Source organism: Lepidochelys olivacea (genome assembly GCF_965140295.1).
Source record: "Lepidochelys olivacea isolate rLepOli2 genome assembly, chromosome: 1".
NCBI lineage: Eukaryota > Metazoa > Chordata > Testudines > Cheloniidae > Lepidochelys > Lepidochelys olivacea.
In genome coordinates, this window is record NC_140411.1 from 128,071,737 (window position 1) to 128,090,174 (window position 18,438).

The window sequence follows — 18,438 nt, forward strand, 5'->3', positions numbered from 1 at the left end:
CATTACTCAGAGAAAAAGACCACATCAAAATCCAGCTTAGACCTCCTGCAAGGGCCCACTCAAACAGATGGGCTTTGAAGCATACTCAGAAGATCTCTAAATTCAAGATGGTTTGAACCAAAGCATGGGGGCTGTGAATTCCGAAAACCCAGGGGCCAGCTGTTCCCTTTCATCTATAGTAAGGGAGCTCCTCAAGTGCCACTGCTGATTGCCAGGGTGATACGGGGGAAGTTCTAGTCCATCAGATAGGCCATTTCAATGTCATGGATCAAAAATAATACCTTGAATTCCGCTTTGGAATCAACGCACAACCAGCCCCAGCTATGGAGCAGAAGGGTCATGCGCTTAGAGCAAGAATTTTGCTAAACAAGTGGCCCACTGTATTACTAGTGTCATACTAACTTCAGACTGCAATTGGATTTAAAAGTTTAGCCGCAGATAGAGAGCACTGTAGTATTCTAATCCTGATCTGACACGAGCATGGATCACAACCAAAAGGTCTATATCTGAGAAAAAAGGATGCAACCTCCTTGCCAGATGCAGATATGAAATGATCAATAGGTGGGTGAACATTCTAATCAGGAAGTCTGGATTGCCCTCAGCTAAATACTCAAGGTATTTCCCAATCCACCATGATCAATTCCACTTTGTGATGAAAATATAGGCATACTGTTTGTAAATAGATATAATGAGATTGAATTTCAGAAGTGCTGAACGCTCAAATCTTTAGCTGAAGGTAATGGTAGCTGCGGATTCACAGATTCTCTTTAAAAAAACCCAGGTCCACAGGGAATAAACATATAAATAAGAGAAATAAGTTTTTGGCAGACATGCAGTAAGCCACATTGTGAAAGACAACTCATCAAAAGTTTTTAACAAAAATATTTTTCTCAAATCACATTGCTGATTGTTTAATGGGTGCTCTTGTTCTGCAGTTAAACCCATTTCAATTTTAAAGAGACACAAAAAGTGCAGCCCTTAGACACTTAGAAAATCCAAAGTTGTGATACACATCTTAAAAGAAATTGTGAGTTAATTTAGTGCCCAGCTAAATGCAATGTGGGCAGGAACTGTGCAAGATGCCTTACTTAATGGTTGTGCACTTCAATCCTGCTATTTATTGCCAATACTGCTTATGATCACCAGACTCTGTTCAACAAAGACTAGCAGTCTCGCTCAATTATGTGATGCTTTTGATGCCTATGTTGGGACTCAAACTTAGGCACCCCTGGGGAAAAAGTGAATGTACTCTGCCATCTAAATCCTCAGAATGAAATGCCATGGGCTCCCTAAGGGATAATGTCTATGGTGAAGTACAGGAAACTGAACACGGTTTATGTCAGTGATTCAGTACTGAAGCCAAGCGGAAGCACTTGGCAGTATCGGATATGATGTTTATCAAAATTCTGAAACAACTACAGCATTATTCCTCTTATATCACAAGGAAAATGAAGATTGAACACAACACAACTTAAATAAAAATAATAAAAATCCTGTTTTCTAATGCCTTAAGGGCTACATTTTCAATATCTTCTGCTAATTTTGGTGTCTGATTTTGAATTTACACAAATCAACGTGTGCATGCACATTAGATAGCAGATGTGTAATTTATGTGTGTAAATGCTGTTTTGTACATGTAGGCCAGAGTTTTTGGCTGCCCAGACTTAGGCATCCATATTAGGTTGGGTTGAGTCCTCTGGAAATTGAGTCTTGAAAATTCTCTGTTAGGGAAAAAGGTTTCCCCTCCTGTCTAGGGTTAGGAGGGTAGCCTTCCCTGGACTTCTGTATTAGCCAAACAAAACACAGAGTCTTGGCTCTTTGATAAAGTGAGGCACTTTAATGCTAGCAAGTACGACAGCTGAAGGGCTCACCAATTCCTTTACAGAGGAAAATGGTGAAGCCCCGAACAAAGAACAGAGATGGGCTTTTATAGCCTGGTTCAACATACAGTGTGATATCTCTTCCAGTTCAAGCCGGTTAGCCCAGTCTGTTTGAAGTTCTGGGGTAGGTATGAACATGGAGGCTTATCTGTATAAGGAATTCTTTCCCTAAAACGGGGAGTACAGGTTACACACAGTTCACATTCCTTCTACCTATAACCTTAGAGAGAAGACAGATAAGCATAGAAAAAAGACAGAGGCCTAGCTTTACATGATTATAGGGTTGTTTTCTGGTTCTTTTCTTTATCATTTCTGTTTATGCTTTTTCAGCATACCCTTATGGTGGGGGAGGTTAGATCAGAGGTGGGCAAACTACGGCCCACAGACCACATCTGGCCCGCAGGACCGTCCTGCCCGACCCCTGAACTCCTGGCCCAGGAGGCTGTCTCCTCTCCCCCACAGCCACATGGAGCAATGCTCTGGGCGGCAGGACTGCAGAGCCTGGTCTGACCTGGTGCTCTGTGCTGTGCGGCGCGGCTGCCTATCCTGGTGCAGCCGCGCCGCCAGCCACCGGTGCTCCAGGCAGCGTGGTAAGGGGGCAGGGAGCGGGGGGGGGGGAGTTTGGATAGAGGGCAGAGGAGTTCAGGGGATGATCAAGGGTGTGGATACGGGGCGGGGCAATCAGAGGGTGGGGACTGGGGGTTGAATGGGGGCAGGGGTTCCGGGGAGGCAGTCAAGAAGACGAGGAGGGGTTGGATGGGGCGGCGGGGGGTGGTCAGGGGACAGGGTGGGTGGATGGGGCAGGGGTCCCGGGGAGGCAGTCAGGAAGGGGGGGTTGAATAGGGTGGTGGGGGGCAGTTAGGGGAGAGGGGTCCGGGGGCGGTCAGGGAGAAGGGGTGGTTGGATGGGGCTGGGGGGGGAGCAGTCAGGAAGGAGGGGGGGTCGGATGGGGCGGCAGGGAGCAGTTAGGGGCAGGAGGTCCAGGGGCGGTCAGGGGACCAAGAGCAGCGGGTGGTGGTGGATGTGGCAGGAGTCCCGGGGGGGGGGGCGTTAGGGGGCAAGAAGCGGGGTGCGGGGGGGGGGTCGGATGGGGGTGGGGACCAGGCCATGCCTGGCTGTGTGTGGAGGCACAGCCTCCCCTAACCGGCCCTCCATACAATTTCAGAAACTCAATGTGGCCCTCAGGCCAAAAAAAGTTTGCCCGCCCCTGGGTTAGATGAATCATTTGAGGGAATTCCATTTCAGGTCATGACTAAAAAGTGAATAGTTGTTTTAGCAAGTGGCCTTATGAAAACTGAGTGGCACAATTAGACATGTACAAATGAAACTGACATCTTTATTCATTTTGTAAAAGGATGTTTTTATCTGGGCTGTACTGAAATCTTGTTCAAGTACAATGTAGTATACTGTAACTTTTGAATAACCTTAACTGACAGTACTGCTATATGTGAAGGGCCAAATCCTCAGATGGTGTAAATTAGCTTCGTTTCATTGATTTCAATTGGAGCTGTGTCAACTTATATCAATTTATGTGCTTCTGGCCCAAAGTGTCTAAAACCTAGGGTGACCAGATAGCAAATGTGAAAAATCGGGACGGGGGTGGGGGTAATAGGTGACTATATAAGAAAAAGTCCCAAATATCAGGACTGTCCCTATAAAATTGGGACATCTGGTCACTCTACTAAAACCTAAAGGTACAGGCTCAAAATGTAACTCATTTGTACATGTTAATGTAATATTATTGACAATCACTAGATAGCACTATTACTGGTACGGTAATCTTGCAAGGTCTATTTAACTGAATGCATAAGCAGTTAGATCTTGGACAAGTGGTTGTGGTTGGGTATGATACTGTTCTATTTTAAAGGTGAGTGTATCATCAGTATAATTTATTCTTTCCAGCTGAATGTCTTTCTGAGTGGAATAGTTTCTCTGGTGCAGAATTAGTGCCTACAGGATATGCCGACTGTGTATAACAGTCCTGGTACCAGATCATGCCACGGACCCAGGCCTCATTGAACACTGACAAATGCACAGCTGGAAACCAGTCTCACTCACCTGTGTGTTAGTGTTGCTAAATACCACTAGAGTTACAAGAATGTGTTTAGACTTTATGGAATGCTTGTAGGATGCTGCATGCATTAATTCTACCCATAGTCTCTGTATCCCCTGTTCTAAGGTAATGTTTAAATGTTTGCTAAGACTGTAAATCCCTCCGCAGTCAGCAAAGAAGCATTACCAAGTGTGAAATGTCAGTTTACCACAAAAGGTGTTATCTCCTCCCCAGCAAAAGGTGGTCTACTGTCATCAGACATGCCACTGTGGACAAAAGACTTTGTTGATTGCTTTCCTGTCACCCCTGAAGAGGGTATGTACACAAGCCCTCCTCCCATCACAGCTTGAACCCTGGGGGAAGGGAATAAAAATGCCTGTTAAGGAGAAACTGTTATCTTTATGCTGCCTGGACTCTGAGGGGCAAAGATTCCTAAACATAAGCAAGAGATCCCCAAGGTGCTTGGCTTGGGTTCACCCTAAAGGACATAAAACCTCGCTTATTATAGAAGCTTCTATTATCTTTTGAAACTTGACTAACTCACTTGTGGGTGTATGTTTACCTGCTTTAACCGCATAAATAACTCTCATATTTCTTTTTCTTAGTTAATAAACCTTTAGTTAGTTTATTACAGGATTGGCTACACGTGTTATCTTTGATTTGAGATCGGAGGTACAGTTGACTGGTTCTTTGGGACTGGGAATAACCTGAATACTGATGTGGTTTTTGGTGTAAAGGGACATCTATTACAAAGGCAGGCTTGCTTGGGTGGCAAGATAGATTGGAGTGCCCAAAGGGGGACTGTCTGTGACTCCGTATTAAGGCTGTTATAATGCTTTAGGAGGTCACATTTGATACTTGGTTGGTGAAATCTAATTATAGAACATACAGTCAGTTTGGGTTTTGTGCCCTGTTCCCGATCAGTCTGCCCTGAGGTTGGCACTCATGTTTGTGAGCCACTCCAGACAGTTTGACACTGACACAAGGGAACAAAGACATGTTATATGATATGATGTCATAAACAATAAAACTAAGAATTGATCAATCCCCTCACAATGACATATTTCAGGGCTAAATGTTTAGATAACACCTTTTACCCAAACAATATTGAGTCTACATACCTATTAGTCCTGTGATGTAGCCTTGCTGCTGTAGTATCTTGGCAAAAGTGGTTTCATTTGGAGGGAGCCCTCCTGAGGCCCCAGCCCACTGAATAACACGATAGTCATTAGTGGCATCCATACCTATAATACACAATTTTTAAAAGTACTAAACACAGCAATGTGGGTGCTTTAGTCAAAAGCAAATTTTGTTTGCATCCGATGAAGTGAGCTGTAGCTCACGAAAGCTCATGCTCAAATAAATTGGTTAGTCTCTAAGGTGCCACAAGTACTCCTTTTCTTTTTGCAAATACAGACTGACACGGCTGTTACTCTGAAACCTTTGTTTTTATAATAGCTCACTAAAGCTCTCTTGTCTGCACAGTCAAAACTTGCTAGACTTAAAAATCAACCTTTTGTATCTTTCCATTGTCTCTCTCCCCCCTGCCGCTAATAACTGAATAATTAGCAGGCCACTAGAAAACAGTCTTACATTCTTGGGGCCAGATACTCAGCTCATCTAAATTAGCATAGCTTCCCTGACTTTAATAGTCTGGTACTGATTTACACCAGCTAAGAATCTACCCTATGTTGTCTGGTTAAGCCCTGGTGAAAATAAATTAGAATCTGGGTGAGAATGGGGAGATGTAAATCTCTTGCTTTATATTACCAATTTCTCATTTGCACCTCACACAGATGTGTGTGACGTTTTCCTTCTATCTTTTAATCATTATTTGCAGCAGGACTTGGAAAACATAGAAAAAAAATCTTTTTACAGATTTTTAGAAACCAAAGTTGTGGATCTGAGTGATGATGTGGATCTGTTTGATGGTGTGAAAAAGAGGAAAGCTGTAAACACAACAGGGAATGGAGACGGTCAAACGTAAGTCAAATGTCAAGTTTTCTGGAAGACTGAAGTGGGACACTAATATAAGGGCTATTATATATTACAGTATCATCCAGACTTTACGGGTTCTGCACTGAGATATAGGAACACAGACTAGACTGTAGGTATCTGTGCACAATTCCCACTGAGCTCAATGGGAGGTTAAGGGTGGAAGTGGGGCAGCATATTAACTTCAAACTTCCTGGGATACACACTGAAATAATTTGCTATAATGCAATGACTAGGGAATTGCAGTCTAGAAGCTTGCATAACTATTTTTTTTTTCCATCCCTGGAACTTGTATCATCAGGAGAGAAAAGAATGCTTCTGTCAACCTGATTATTATTGTGTTTGGCTGACAGTTACAGAATTATAAGTTATTGACATTTGTCTTGCACATCTGTCATTCCTGCTTGTTGACCGGAGGGAATGAAACTAGTCTGAGTATATTGCCTACATGCACTTGCTATTACATTACTATTGCAGGTATTTCTGTTTAGGATTTAAGGCTAAGGTAAACTGTGTTTACGAAACCTTTTGCCGTTTGAGCACTGTGCTATAAATTGTTGAGATTTAGCAACTTTATACGAAAACATTACTATTGGCATCACTATTACAGAGCAGCATTATTCCATGATCTTTCGTGCCACAAAATATACTAGTTTCAGCAGAAGCTGCTCCCAGGAATGGCTGTTTATTTTCTACCCCACTGCATTTAATGTGGGCCAGCCACATCTGCTTAATATCTGTGGACCTTCAAAATTGAATTACCCATGTGGAGAGGCTTCTGGTGGCAATTCAGTGGGAGACATCATGGCTCCTGCTCCCATCTGTTTGCACCTCCTAGCCTCCTTTCATGATAGCTACATGAGTGCTCCTTTCTGTCCTGTGCAGAGGCAGGGATGAATGGATCCATGTTGCAATAATTATAACATAAAATAAACAAATATCCCCAGCAGCTGGTGATGGGACACTAGATGGGGAGGGCTCTGAGTTACTATAGAAAATTATCTCTCAGGTGTCTGGCTGCTGGGTCTTGCCAAAATGCTCAGGGTCCAACTGATATTTGGGGTTGGGAAGGAATTTTCCCTTGGGTCAGATTGGCAGAGAAAAACCCTGGAGTTTTTTTGCCTTCCTCTGCAGCATGGGGGCATGGGTCACTTGCAGGTTTAAACTGGAGTAAATGGTGGATTCTCGTAACTTGAAGTCTTTAAATCATGTTTTGAGGACTTCAGTAACTCAGCCAGAGGTTATGGGTCTATTACAGGAGTGGGTAGGCAAGGTTCTGTGGCCTGCAATGCGCAGGAGGTCAGACTAGATGACCCTGATGATCCCTTTGGCCGTAAAGTCAATGACTCTAAATGTTTAAAAGCTAAGATCTCTTGCTAAGACAGCACTGTACCATGAAACAGGTCCACACCTGATCTGATTGGGTATCTGCCAGTCAGGAAAGCTGCTCTGCTTGGTGTGCAAAGCGGAGCCGCAGCAATGTGCTGAGTAAGTTTCACTCCTTCCTTTGCCAGCCGGTCAATGTTAGGGGTCCTAAAAACAAAATCAACACAACCAAATTTCATTACAGTGGTCTGCCAGCTAATAGTGATTAGCAATGTTGTGTACTGTATTTTTTCTTTCTTTTTTTTTTTTTAAATAGACCTAATAAACATTTCCTGAGCTCTCTAATAAAGTTAGCCGTTGGCTGTTTCCTCTGCCATAATTAGGATAATGGATTTTTTTATTTTTCTCTCTCTTAGTCTGGTCATTACAATTGTTTGGACATTTTTAAAGTGAATAATTCCTAAGCTTAGACCCCATCGCTACAAGTAGCGCCACGCAGGTGTATCCTAACGCTGGTGCACAGCCATATGGAGGCCCCGGGGGCTTTGTGGCTGCAGAGGCCCATCCCCGGGTGGCTGCTCGCAGGAACACAGCCTTACTGAGGAATTGACAGAAACCTGCTGATTAATGGAAATAGCAGGTGACAATGAGATATCACCTGGGACTTGGTGGGAGGCTGAAGGTTATGTGGATCTTTTTCAGAAAATAATTATGTTGTCCCACTATTATGGTAGAAAGACACCTGACACTGTCACACCAGCACTCTTTATGCAGAACTCATCACAAAAGGCAGATTGTCCTCCCTTGTGCAAAATTCTCTTTGAAGTCAATGCGAGTTTTGCCCAAGTGAGGACTTCAGGATTGGTTCTCTACTTAAACAACCACATATAAAGTCTGTAGAAATGGGATGGAAAAAAATCAGCATATCACTGTATGTCAGAATTACCTTCCATTTTGTTAACATTAATTAACTCCTTAAATATTCTCAGCTGATGAAGTAGGCTGCCCTTAGGAGCATAAGGAACATTTATTTCTCCTTTTCTTTATTTCATTTTCATGTTTAACTATTTTTTTATCTGAGAGTCAGAAAAAAAATTGCCTAAACTTATACAAATGAAATCAGGACTATTTTTTTTTTTTTTAGAGAGGCTGCTCACCAATCACCCCCAGTGACTTCTGCTGGCGGTGCAGGTGCTTAGCATTTCTAAAAATCAGACCCAAAATAACACAAAATAATTCTTAATGATAAATAACTTACAATAAACATAGCCATTGCCAACAGAGTATGTCATTGTGCGGCTTTTATAGTGTTGCGAGAGAGATGGTCCAGTTAGCACCTTTAACCTACTGCTGGTGACACCGGCAGGGAACCCCGTCCTTCCGCCAGCCAGTGGCTCAACAGAGGAGGAACTGGACAGAATATGACATTCTTACAATAAAAAAGTAAATTAAACATCTTTGATTACTATGCTTAAATCCTTTACCTTATAGTATCATTTCCATAGCAGCCTACATCTCCAATACCAAGATCATCAGCCAGTATCAGTACAATGTTGGGCTTGTAACTGACTGAAGCATGTGACCCAGGTGGCTTTATGAACAGACATAAAACTAGGAGGATGGTCAGAGAGGTCCTGAAAAGGTTAAAAAAAAATCAATATAATTTGGCTATACTTATTTTTTAAATACACCCAGAAGGAAATTGCAGGTGAAATCAGATAATTCTAACTCCGGACGGAACAAAGTGTGAAAAGTTTTATGAAGAACTGACAACAGAAATATTTTAAAAAATACATTGTATTACAGTAACTCCTCACTTAAAATCATCCCAGTTAACTTGTTACGTTGCTGATCAGGGTTGTGAGTTCAATCCTTGAGGGGGCCATTTAGCGATCTGGGGCAAAAATTGAGGATTGGTCCTGCTTTGACCAGGGGGTTGGACAAGATGATCTCCTGAGGTCCCTTCCAACCCTGATATTCTATGATTCAATTAGGGAACATGCTCGTTTAAAGTTGCGCAATGCTCCTTTATAACGGTCCCTCCGTTTGGCAGCTGCCTGCTTTGTCCACTGCTTGCAGGAAGAGCAGCCCGTTGCAGCTAGCTGGTGGGGGCCTGGAAACAGGGTGGACCGGCAGCCCGCTTTCAGCTCCCTGCTCCCCTAAGTTCCCTGTGCAGCAGCTGCCCAGCAGGCTATCAATTCGGGCAGTTCAGCTGTCCCTCCCCCACTGCCATGTGCTGCTCCTGCCTTCTGCCTTGGAGCTGCTCCCGGGAGCCTCCTGCTTGCTGTGGGGGCAGGAAAAGAGGGGGGCTAATGTCACGGTGTCTCCATCCCCCTTGCTCCTGCCCCACACTTACCCCTTCTCCATATAGAGCAGGGTTGGTTCACAACAGGGCTCAGGAGGGAGGGAGCTTGCTGGCCAGAGCTGCTGTCTCAACTTGCAGATACACTTAAAAAGGCAGTGTACTTAGAGTGGGGTCAGCGTACTTAAAGGGGCAATGCACATCTCTCTCTCACAAACACATCGTGTGTGTCTCCGTCTCTGTTTGCCATGCTGTCTCCCCTCCCTCCATTCATGCTGCCTTGTAGAGTGTGAGGCTACATTAACAACAATGTGTTAACCCTTGGGGGCTCAGCCGAATGCCAGTTCATCTTTTAGCAGTAAGGCATTGCCTGGCAAATATCCCATCCTCTTCCACCCTCTGACTTCACCACCTCACCCAAGCTTCACAATCATCATTGCTGTGTACAGTATTAAATTGTTTATTTAAAACTTATACTGTGTGTATATAAAATATAGTTTTTTGTCCTGTGAAAAAAATTTCCCTGGAACTTAACCCCCCCCCCCTTATTTATATGAATTCTTATGGGGAAATTGGATTCGCTTAACATCATTTTGCTTAAAGTCGCATTTTTCAGGAACATAACTACAACATTAAGTGAGGAGTTACTGTATTTATATTATTATACATGAGCTTTCAGTGAAATTCAAACTAAAAAATGACCCCGGGTTACCTATTCCACTACAAAGCAACTCACTTATTCCCATCACTTTCTATTTACTGCTTGAATAGAACCAACAGAGATTTCCACTGTGTTCAACACCTAGATAAAGACAGCCAATCTGGTTCCGTGTGTCAGCAAGAGAGCAATAATTTTATCCCTTCATTTCTTTCATAGCCATGTAATGAACTCCAAGGAAGAAGATAGCAGGATCATACTATAGGAAGAAATAAAAGTTGAACAGGGCTAGTCTGTGAGCAAACCACATATCTATTATTAGTTGGGGATTTCTGAGAGAAATCAGCACAAATATTAACAAAACCAATATGCCCCTTTGTTTCCCAATTGGTGTTATGGCATCATCATGCAAGTTTTGCATTTTGGGCATACAAACAGGTCTATAAATCTTTAGCTAGAAGTAAATAAGTGAGGGGAAGAATACAGATCTGATCAAGTATAAATTTGTCCCTCCATTATCTATTTGAATATATAATGTGCCACTACACTGAACAAATTAAAGCATTTTGTATTTCAATCAGCTTTATGCATCTCAAACACAGAGTTTCTATGGGTTCCTGAACCTGCTACAGTTTACAAGTTTAAAGTTCTTAACATTTGGCCAAGAAAAAGAATTGTTAAGTGTTGATCCAACATTCCGTACTCCAAAGAATTAAAGTTGTGGATGATACATTTTTAATGGACTAGCCTAAAATACATGGGACCAATTTTCAATTATCACCCTCATATCATCAAGCCAATTCAAGAGCTAACTAACCAAAATTTCTCCAATTATGATGATTATTTTTCTATTTAATAATTTTTTCCTGCAACGTTTACCCATCTTTTCCTCATGATTATTTAAATTACTGAAGTACTATAATAATTTGTCTGATTTTACTTTGCACAATAACCATGAAATTTTGCCTCACTCCTTTGTATTCCAGAGTTAACAATATGTCTAATATTACTGAATGATAATAAATGCTGCATTGAAAAGAATGACGGGACAGTAATACCTACACCCCCAATATGCACGTAACAAAAATGTATTGCAAGATGACAGTATCCTTCTTGTACATACCATGATAAATGACTTGACTAAATTATATAGATTTTCCAGATTACCTGCTTGTAAGGATCCATGCTAGATCAATTCAAAACTCCAGGAAAGCCCGCCTTAGCACAGAAATTACAAGGTCTACTTTAGAGCTTATATCCATATATATATATGAGTGTGAATATTCTTCTAGTTTGGAGTGTTTGAATTTGGAGTTTCATTAGAGTCCCAAAAGTCAAGGCATAAAATTCAGATATTTCAGAATAAGGATTTGGATATGGCATTTCATTACAATCCAATGTCTGTCTTACACACAATCAGATATTACACACTGAAGACACACATCAATTAAATAGGTTAGAAAGCATCAGGATGTCTACTGCCACTTAACTTTATCATGAAAGAACAGGCTATTCCTCCTACATACTTAACTCTCATCTTCTGTTTATCTGAAATGTACTGAAAAGTATTGCATCAATCCCTGAAGCAATGCTGGAGTCTGAAGACTGTCTGCCTTCATTACACATACAGACTGAAGTTCAAACCTCCTACAGATTATGCAAAAGGCAAAAATACTTATGGAATGATGAAATAACTTGTGTGTACTGGATGACCGAGATTTGGAAAGATATGTCACAGAATATGAAAGGGTTTTAATTCAAGAAACACATGTAACTCTCCAAATGACAAAGATCTAAATAAGGAAGAAACGTTAAAAGATTAGCCAGCTACTACTTTCTGCATCAACTACTTGGCCATAACTTAACACATGGATAAATTATAGGCCTCCACTTGGTAATTAAGAAGTGACAAAGAGAGGAAAACTATTTTACCTTGGCATAGTGAAACCCATAGCTCTGCTTGTCACATAACTCCAAAATGTTTTGTGCAGTATTATACTACAAGTCATTTTACCCATCTAATTTGGCAGATGAATCCCAGTCAATCAAATCCTCTTTAACAGTACCAATGAAGAGGCTTCTGCTAGGGTAATACTTTTACCCTGGAGAAGGTCAGTGAGACAACAATATATCTAGTGGATAAAATTCTGTGCTAAGCCTCTAAAGGTATGTCTACAGTTCGAGCTGGGGTTGAGATTCCCAGCTCAAGGAGACAAACCTGTGCTAGCTCTGATGGAGACCGCACGCTAAAAATTAGAAAGTAGCTGTGGTGGTGAGAGTGGCCAGCTGCCCAAAGTTTGTGCCCATCAGAGACCTAGGTAGGTACTCGGGGCACCTGGACCCTCTCACTACTCGCACTGCCATGGCTACATTCTATTTTAATGCACCAGCTACATCAGAGCTAGCATGGTATGTCTCCTCGAGTTGGGAATCTCAACCCCAGCTCAAAGTGTAGACATACCTTTAGAGCCACAGCGCAAAACTCACAGCCCAGGGAGAGGTAGGGGGCCCTGTAGGCCTCTCTAAGTTACAGCAGCCTCACAGGGCTGCCCACTGGACAACTACGTTGTCCAGAATGTCCACAGTATTGTGCACTGTGGCTCCACTCCTTCCATTATGCACGGGGATCCTCAAAGGGCAGACTCACAGCTGTACTTCACAGTACTTCTGTGGGAGCAAGCTCCAACAGGCAGTATCTAGGCATCAGTTTCCCCAACTATAAAATGGGAATAATGATACTTATGTCCTTTGTAAAGTGCTTTGAGAGCCACTGATAAAAAGCCCTATGTAAGAGCTAGGTATTATTATTTGGGCCCCTTTACGCCAATGTAGCCTTTTACCCACCATAGGGGGTCTGGAGTGTCTTTACAATAAACAAATGGTTTTTCCTAGAATTCTCAAAATCATCCAGAAAACACGTGCAACCAATATATTGACCTTAAATAGGTGTAACAGAGGGAAATCCAGTCCCATAATTTTAAACTGCTTTTCTGATTCTTTCTAAACTTCCCAGAAAAATTGAACTTGAGACATTTACACATGACATGTACATTTAAATGGAATCGGTTTCTTTTTGGGGAGAAGTTGGGGAAAGGGGTTAAAATTCAGGCTTATAATGTGAATGTGGTATCAACCTTCACAGTACAGCAGCTTCTGCCATTGGTAATTTGAAAAGATTAAGAAGAAACAGGATAAAAATACCACCACACCAATAAATCACATGATTATATTTTATTATTTATTTTTATATACACACTACTGTTATATTTATGATGCTGATGTAGACTTTATGATGTCATTCAACTCTAATGAGCTTTTACTCATAAATAGGAAGAAAACAGTCATTTGTTCTAGTGATTTTTTTTTCTTACCAGTAGCCTGTCAGGTGCCACATGATTTCTACCACGACACAACGGTTGGTATTTCAGGATTCTGTAAAAAAACAAACGAACAAACAAAAACCCCATCACATTAAAATAAAAAATGTAATCATGTAAATGATTAAAGAGCCTGATCCAAGCCCCACTGAAATCAATGGGAGTGCTCATTCACTTCAATAAGCTTTGGATCAGGCCCAAAATGAAAAAAAGCAGTGACAACAATAAGAATAGACATTTAAGAACAGGTCATGACACACCGATATTATAAATAGTTACTTCCAGTAATGCCCACAGTGTTCTAGTTGCCATCTAAACAGAGAAGATGGCATGATCCATGCTCTGAGAAGCTGGTACCCTAAGAAAAGACAAATAGACCAAGAGGAAAGTGAAGGGAGAAACAAATTATATTATCCTGGTATATGGGCCTTATCCAGGGCCTTTTGAAGCCAATGGAAAGAGTTCCATTTGAACCAGGCCTTATGTAACATACACATTTCAGGTTTCAGAGTAACAGCCGTGTTAGTCTGTATTCGCAAAAAGAAAAGGAGTACTTGTGGCACCTTAGAGACTAACCAATTTATTTGAGCATAAGCTTTCATGAGCTACAGCTCACTTCATCGGATGCAATACACATTTCACTGAGTCATGCAAGTCCACAGAAGTAACCAGATGCCACAAGAATGGCAACTGGAATCATTAACTCCCATAGCATTGCACCAACACCATCATACTAACTTGTGATGGAGATTAAAATGACAGTTGGTTTCTCTGTCTCCCCTGCAATTTTCAGACAGAATCCCATTATCTCCCTCTCTTGATGTATTTATTCTCTTTAGTTTAGGACAGTTTCCCCATTGACTGGGTAATAATTCTCTTTCACTGTACTACAAGATTATATTACCCAGTCAATGTCCACCCTTTCTAAGTTAAGGAACTGTAAGAAATCTTCTTAAGCACAATAATAGTCTGCGAGCTCGTTTTACAATATATTTTCTTTTAGTCTTCCTAAAGATATGCTTAATTGTTAGAATTTCTAGTCATCCACTATTACAGATTACCAGCTGATGTCATCGTCACAATGATGCTGACAATTTGGTTCTCTCCCGCTCTTTACCTTAAGTTTTGAGATGTACATTTTCCTGATTGGTACTTCTTTTTGCATCATTTCAGTTGGTTACACCTTTTCCCTCTGTGTACATTCTCTGGAGGTTGTGTCTCCATAGCTCTGATCTGGGTATTTTACTTTCACACATTTCCTCTAAGCTCTCCTGTACCGTTGGCATGGTTTATACACATTGAGAACAAGATACTATTGTTACAAAGAATTAAAATAGCAGTCTAATGATCTTGATTCACAGGCATCTGAATAGGTTTCTTAGAGCTTACTCAGTGATTGCCAATTCAACCTTAAATGCATCTCAAACATCCCGGTATTGTTTACTTTGTTTGTTTAACCTTTTCCATAAATTGTAGCATTCAACAGCTTAGTTAATGTATACATGAAAAACAAATACAATGCCTATAATACTTGATTCCATTTCTTAGATCCTGTTTCTAACTCTTGCAATCGCAAATTACATTTAAAACCATCAATACCACATACCTTAGAACAGTGGTGGGCAACCTGCGGCCCATCAGGGTAATCCGCTGGTGGGCTACCATACAGTTTGTTTACATTTGCACGGCTGCCCGCAGCTCCCAGCGGCCGCGGTTCACCGTTCCCGGCTAATGGGAGCTGCAGGAAGCGGTGGCCAGCACGTCCTGCCGCTGCTTCCTGCAGCTCCCATTGGTCGGGAATGGTGAACCATGGCCACTGAGTGCTGCAGGTGGCCCACCAGTGGATTACCCTGACGGGCAGCAGGTTGCCCACCACTGCCTTAGAACAAGAATTGCAGTTTTTACAATCAGGGTTTAGAATGGACGTGGTACCAATACATGGCCTACGCACACACAGACCTCACAATAACTTCCCAAAAGTTGACTAAAAATACTGAAAACAATTATTTTGTTAACAAGTACCTAACTGCATGTACTGCCTGCAGTTAGTCTGGGGCAGACCCAGATTTAGGTCTGGGCATTAGTATATAATGAACCATATGAAGATGAGTGAAAATTTCTTGCTGCCTTCAGATCCCTCCTCTAGTCACAATTTTATGACCTTAGTGGCAGAGGTGCTAAGTCAATGATACGCAGACCTCAGTACAATTGGTTAATAACATAGTAAAAGCATCCTGATTGATTAATAATTAAATCACACAGTGTTTTAATATCATGTGCTGCAAGGAGCTGCAGGAGACACATTAATGAGCCACTTGTGGCTTCCTGAGCCTTAGTCCGAGTATCACTGTACTAAGCATCTTTAATACCTACTAAAGTAGAAGGAAGTTGCAGGTACTCAGCAGCTTTGAAAGTTAGGTGCAGTTATTGTGCATTTAGCTGCTATTCAGGTCTGGACTGGCCTGTGAAGTCAGACCTTTGGATTTACCCTCCTCACATTTACTCAGAATATGGGACTGAGAAATTGGTGGACTTTTCTGTGGAGGTGCCTATGAAATAAAAGACAACATTGTGATAACAGGGAACTAAATTAATTTATCTTCACCCTCTCCAAGTCTTCCCCCCTCCCAGATTAAGGGGAAATAGAGTATGGTCAGAGTGCCTTTGTGCTCTGGCAATTCCTGGCTATCCAAACAGCTGCTCTGGGGCTGTTGCATCCACCTGCAAGTATGGAGACCTCAGGGCTACTCTAACCTCTAACTCCCATGAGCTCATATTACTATCCCCCAACTGCTCTTAAACAGACTAGTCACTTTTTATTATCCAAATTGTATTAAATTCAAATAGAAAAAAATAGTAAAGCCGATGAAAACAAAATTGGATCTCACCCACTGTTCCCTCTAAGCTGTGCGCGTCTGCACGCGCACACACAGATCCTAAACTCCGTACACACGGTGAAACACCGCACGCACAACAATTTGCACAGAAGAAATTTTTTGCTCACGTGGCCTGTCAAGAATTAGAGGGAACATTGATCCCACCCCAATTTTAACAATTTCAGGTGTTATACATAAGAGGCCTTTTATATTTTATTAACTATACAAGACTTATACTGACAGTGCCTCTAAAACTTCTCCCTATTTTGCTATCAAAGTATTCAGAAGCATCTAGCTTCAAGTGAAATAGCACAACCCTAGGCAAAACCTATAGGTATTTTTAGACACATGAATCCTTTTCTTAAGGAGGACCCCAGTCTGTAGCACACAGTTCAACATTACTCATGGAATTCTCTTTTTTTATTTGATTTTGTGCCACTGAATTGGTTAAAACGCTCCTAACTGTAGACTGAGTGCATACACAGTAAACCATCTCATAATTCCAGATCAACTGGTATGCAAAATGTACCGTATGCAAAATTCAACGGATTGCTCCCACTTTATGCAGCACTAGCATGGGCAAGACAGATTTGTGTATGGTAGTCATCTCTGTAAAAAGAAACGTTTTTCAAAAGCTTTAATCAAATTATTTTATTCTGAGGGAAACAACAAACTTTTTGGAATGACTGTTAATATTTTCCTGTACATTTTCAAACAAATGTTGCTACAGTAGAAAGTGACCAATACAGTACCTGGTGCTGTCACGCTGCACTCCGGTAGTTTAGAATAGAAGGCAGTCGATGCATTTGTCTGTGAGCTCAGTTTCAGAGTTGATTTTAAGTCATTTCATATTCGTCAGTGAAACCACCTCTGTCACAGCACAGCATTTACCATCAGTTTTAGCTGTTGCCTGGAGGGCAGTCTTCATATCTGCTCATGCACACAGCTCTGCAGCACGGAAGGCAGGGCACTTCCCCAGTGAAGGAAAGCTTAGCCTAACCAGTACAGCACTAGAGAAGCCAAGCCAGAAAAACCTTATTACGTATCTCTGCTGCTGACAACAAGGCTCAATATGCTAAACTTCCCTAAAGTGTACCTCCTGCTGATGTTTGCACAGTGGTAACATTCATAAACACATGTGGGCCTGATCAGTGAACAGTAGGCCTTTCATTAGAGACCTAGCGAAAATGATTTCTGCTGTTCACTGGATTCCAGAAGAAGATTAAGGGGTCCCCCTTCCAGCTCAACAGCGTTCCACTGAAACTCTAATCATCCATTAACAAACAATTTCCATTAAATCATTCATCACTGCAACTCGGGCCTGGGAAAAAGAACAAATGTAACACTTTCTTTTACACTTTTAGTAAAGCAGCAATTCCATAAAGTTTACACGAAGTGAGGGAAACGAATCTTTTTTAAACAGCTTTGAGTGACTGCAACAATGAGCAGGAATTGCAATAGATATTTTAAAAAGAAAATAAGCTTCTAATAGCAGACAGAATTTACAATATTTCTCTATAATGTCCCACTTTTGCCTTTAGAAAAGAAGGGATAATATACTGACCATTCTTTATTCTGGTTACTAGGTATCTAAAGGCACAATGGGCATTACATTTTTTAATCATGTTATTTTTAAAGGCAGTTCTGACTCTGTATTGGCCTGAGGAATACATACAAAGGGTCTGTCTTCACTGCAGAGTTAACTACACTTGCGTTACTTCTCTTGAGTTAGCATAGCTTGAGTGAACGCAGCCATACCGCAAAATAACACTTGAGCTGCTGTCCATAATGTTGCTGTTTTCAGGGCTTGTCTATATAAACCTGTAGTTTGTTACAAGCGGGGGTGTGAATCTAGCCTGCGATGCACTACTAGACACCCAGGGGTGGCCCATGCCAGCTGTCTTGGGCTTGTGGGGCTCAGGCTGCAGGTCTGTTTAATTGTGGTGTAGGTGTTCTGGCTTGGGCTGCAGC

At 41.7% G+C, this 18,438-nt stretch overlaps 1 protein-coding gene across 1 annotated transcript in view; it reads right to left on the minus strand.

The window, feature by feature from the left end:
• LOC311518202 (uncharacterized protein) overlaps nt 1–17,498 on the minus strand; it is a gene marked incomplete at its 3' end in the record, with an annotated part of 68,369 nt that extends 50,871 nt beyond the window's left edge. Inside the window, exons 1-5 of the mRNA XM_084623772.1 lie at nt 17,220–17,498; nt 13,586–13,646; nt 8,739–8,888; nt 7,340–7,461; nt 5,055–5,177 (exon numbers count right to left, since the gene is read on the minus strand). Coding sequence (XP_084479898.1) covers nt 5,055–5,177; nt 7,340–7,461; nt 8,739–8,888; nt 13,586–13,608 — 418 coding nt within the window. The 5' untranslated portion in view covers nt 13,609–13,646; nt 17,220–17,498. The remainder of the gene's footprint in view (nt 1–5,054; nt 5,178–7,339; nt 7,462–8,738; nt 8,889–13,585; nt 13,647–17,219) is intronic.
• Nucleotides 17,499–18,438: the final 940 nt, after the last annotated feature.